The sequence below is a fragment of the Nansenia antarctica genome, assembly GCF_963989245.1.
Source record: "Nansenia antarctica genome assembly, chromosome: 2".
Lineage (NCBI taxonomy): Eukaryota > Metazoa > Chordata > Actinopteri > Argentiniformes > Microstomatidae > Nansenia > Nansenia antarctica.
The window spans coordinates 46,059,127-46,061,626 of NC_137675.1; the positions used below are offsets into that span (position 1 = coordinate 46,059,127).

The 2,500-nt window shown below is 44.5% G+C and overlaps 1 protein-coding gene across 1 annotated transcript in view; it reads left to right on the forward strand.

Annotated features, from left to right (window-relative positions):
* Positions 1 to 1,325, forward strand: part of pax10 (paired box 10) — a gene marked incomplete at both ends in the record, with an annotated part of 7,976 nt that extends 6,651 nt beyond the window's left edge. The window contains 2 exons of the mRNA XM_080523042.1: positions 892 to 1,036; positions 1,276 to 1,325. Coding sequence (XP_080379168.1) covers positions 892 to 1,036; positions 1,276 to 1,325 — 195 coding nt within the window. The remainder of the gene's footprint in view (positions 1 to 891; positions 1,037 to 1,275) is intronic.
* Positions 1,326 to 2,500: the final 1,175 nt, after the last annotated feature.

A 2,500-nucleotide genomic window follows, 5' to 3' on the forward strand; every position in this document is an offset into this window, starting at 1 on the left:
AGGTTGGGTTATGGTTAGGGTTAGGTTGGTAGAGGTTTGGGTTATGGTTAGGGTTAGGTTGGTAGAGGTTGGGTTATGGTTAGGGTTAGGTTGGGTAAGGATGAATTAGTCTCAGGATTAGTCTCATGAATTATTGTCAGGGCCGTTACGAGGGAACAAGAACAACACGTTATGACCATGACCATGACCATGACCATGACCAACACTGGACTGGGACAGGGAAGGCATGTTCTTAGAGATGCTGTTGCCCATTTCCAACAGTCATGTCAATGAGATCTACCTGTGACAATCGACTATCTATTATTACACCCAGTAATTAAACCTTATTAACCTGTTGTATAGGTTCACTAGACAAGTACAGGCTTAGTGTGGGCATAGATGACAGTTTATGACTAAACTGTAATTCCAGAATAATGGATTTGGTCTTTGAGATGTTTAATACTATAATTAGTGGTTAACTCCACCCCCAAACGAGCAAAGGTTGCTAACAAATGATGGGCATTTAGTGATCCTAAAACTGTTGTTTGTTATATTGAGTAGGCTCTTCAACGCTTCAACTTTCATAATATGCAAAAAAAACTGAAAACACATAAAAAAAAGAAAAAAAAGACGTGTTATCCTCATTTGCGAGGATTGAGAATTGCAGAGTTGCGGCCCAAATCCCCAGAACGTGTCACATTTTAGCTCTCCTCCATTGTTTGATTACTAACTGGCAGCCGCCGTTGACTGGAATGTAATATCTTTTCAGTTCTTATGTCTTTGAATGAATTCAGACTCTCTCCTCTGTTGTCTAACAGTCTTCTCTCTTTTCCTTCTTCTACCTGCTGCTGTCCCTATCTCCTCCTCTTTCTTCTCATCCCTTTCCCCATCATGTCACCCGCCCCCCTCCAGTCGTTGCCCCCCCAGTCTGCTCCCTCTTACTCCTGCATGCTCCCTCCCTCTCCCTCCGCTCCTCCCCCCCTGCCGCGTAAATTTGATTCCCCGTCTTACTCTTCCTCTCACCTGCCTCCCCCTCATTCTGCCAACTCAAACACAGGTGAGTCTCAAGCACATTGTGTGTGTGTCTGTGTGTGTGTGTGTGTGTGTGTGTGTGTGTGTGTGTTTGTGTGTGTGCGTGCTTGCGTGCGTGTTGTGGTTGGATATATCTGTGTGGTGTGGGCATGCATAACCACAGTATCTGGTTGTAATGTAAATGTATAAAGACCTCCTTCCCTCCCTCTCTCCCTCCCTCCCTCTCAGGCTATCTCTCTCCCGTTGTGTCGGTGGCCACCCCAGTGCCGGGGAGTGAGCAGGATTTGGGTCAGTACTGGACCAGACTTCAGTGAGAGAGACACATTTATTCACAATGACACAGTCCTGGACACAACCCAAACTGGACAATCCAATAACCCCATAACACCAGACCACCAAGCCTGCCAGTAGAACCGCCTGAAGCTCCTGCTAACAACAAACACATGCTAACAACACAGAACTATGAGACAGTGAGTACCTGGCAACCCACCTCAACATAGCACTAGTGAGCTAGTCTGCACCAGAGAACTAGTCACCAGAGAGAAGTGGGACCAGCCAATAGCAGACAACACGACCCATCGAAACAAAAGAACTGCATGGTGAATTAACCCCACAACATGGCAACCAGACAACCAAAACAAACAGAACGGGAACCGTTTCCTTGGAGAGGAAATTAAATGAAATGTAATACATTTCTGTAACACATCCTGTAATGGCAGGAACTAGTATTATTGATTTGTACAACTCAACACAATGTCAAATGTCCCCAGAACCAATGTCCACCCGACAACCCAACCGACACAGACAGAGCCAAAGACCGAAAAATCGAAATCAGAAAACCAGAAATGTCTCTCCAGACAGACCAACAGACAGAAATAGTCAACTTTTGGAAGCCCTTCTCTGGAACCCTGACTGCTCAAGAACAGCCAGACAACATAAAACCATCCAAACAAAAACTGTCCCTTCTGTTCAGACCAACCAGTGACCTCAGAACCACAATGCATTTTTTTTTTTGTCAGTCTTTAAATTCCAAAAAGGTCATCTTTAATCCTCTTTTTAAACCACACCTGAAAGCCCAATTTATGGCAAATGCCTAGAATATGTTGACAATCATATTTTCCCCCTGTAAATGATCACCCCGTTTTGTATGATGGTTTGACCCAAAAATGCATTTTTACACTCAGGACTTGAAATCAAGAGGACTAAGAAAAGCCAAGCCATCACCATCACAATGTGATGACAATCAGTTTTGTCAGATACCAAAGGTACCTGGAACAACCAATGACAATCAAGGATGACCAAGGAGCCACCAATGACAATCAAGGATGACCAAGGAGCCACCAATGACAATCAAGGATGACCATGAAGCCCCCAATGACAGTCAGGTATGGGCCTGAAACAACCAATGACAATCAGTTGTTGACGTTGAGCTACTTATCACAATGAAGCTCAGCCTCAATGCACACTGCACACAAGATTCAGAACCATA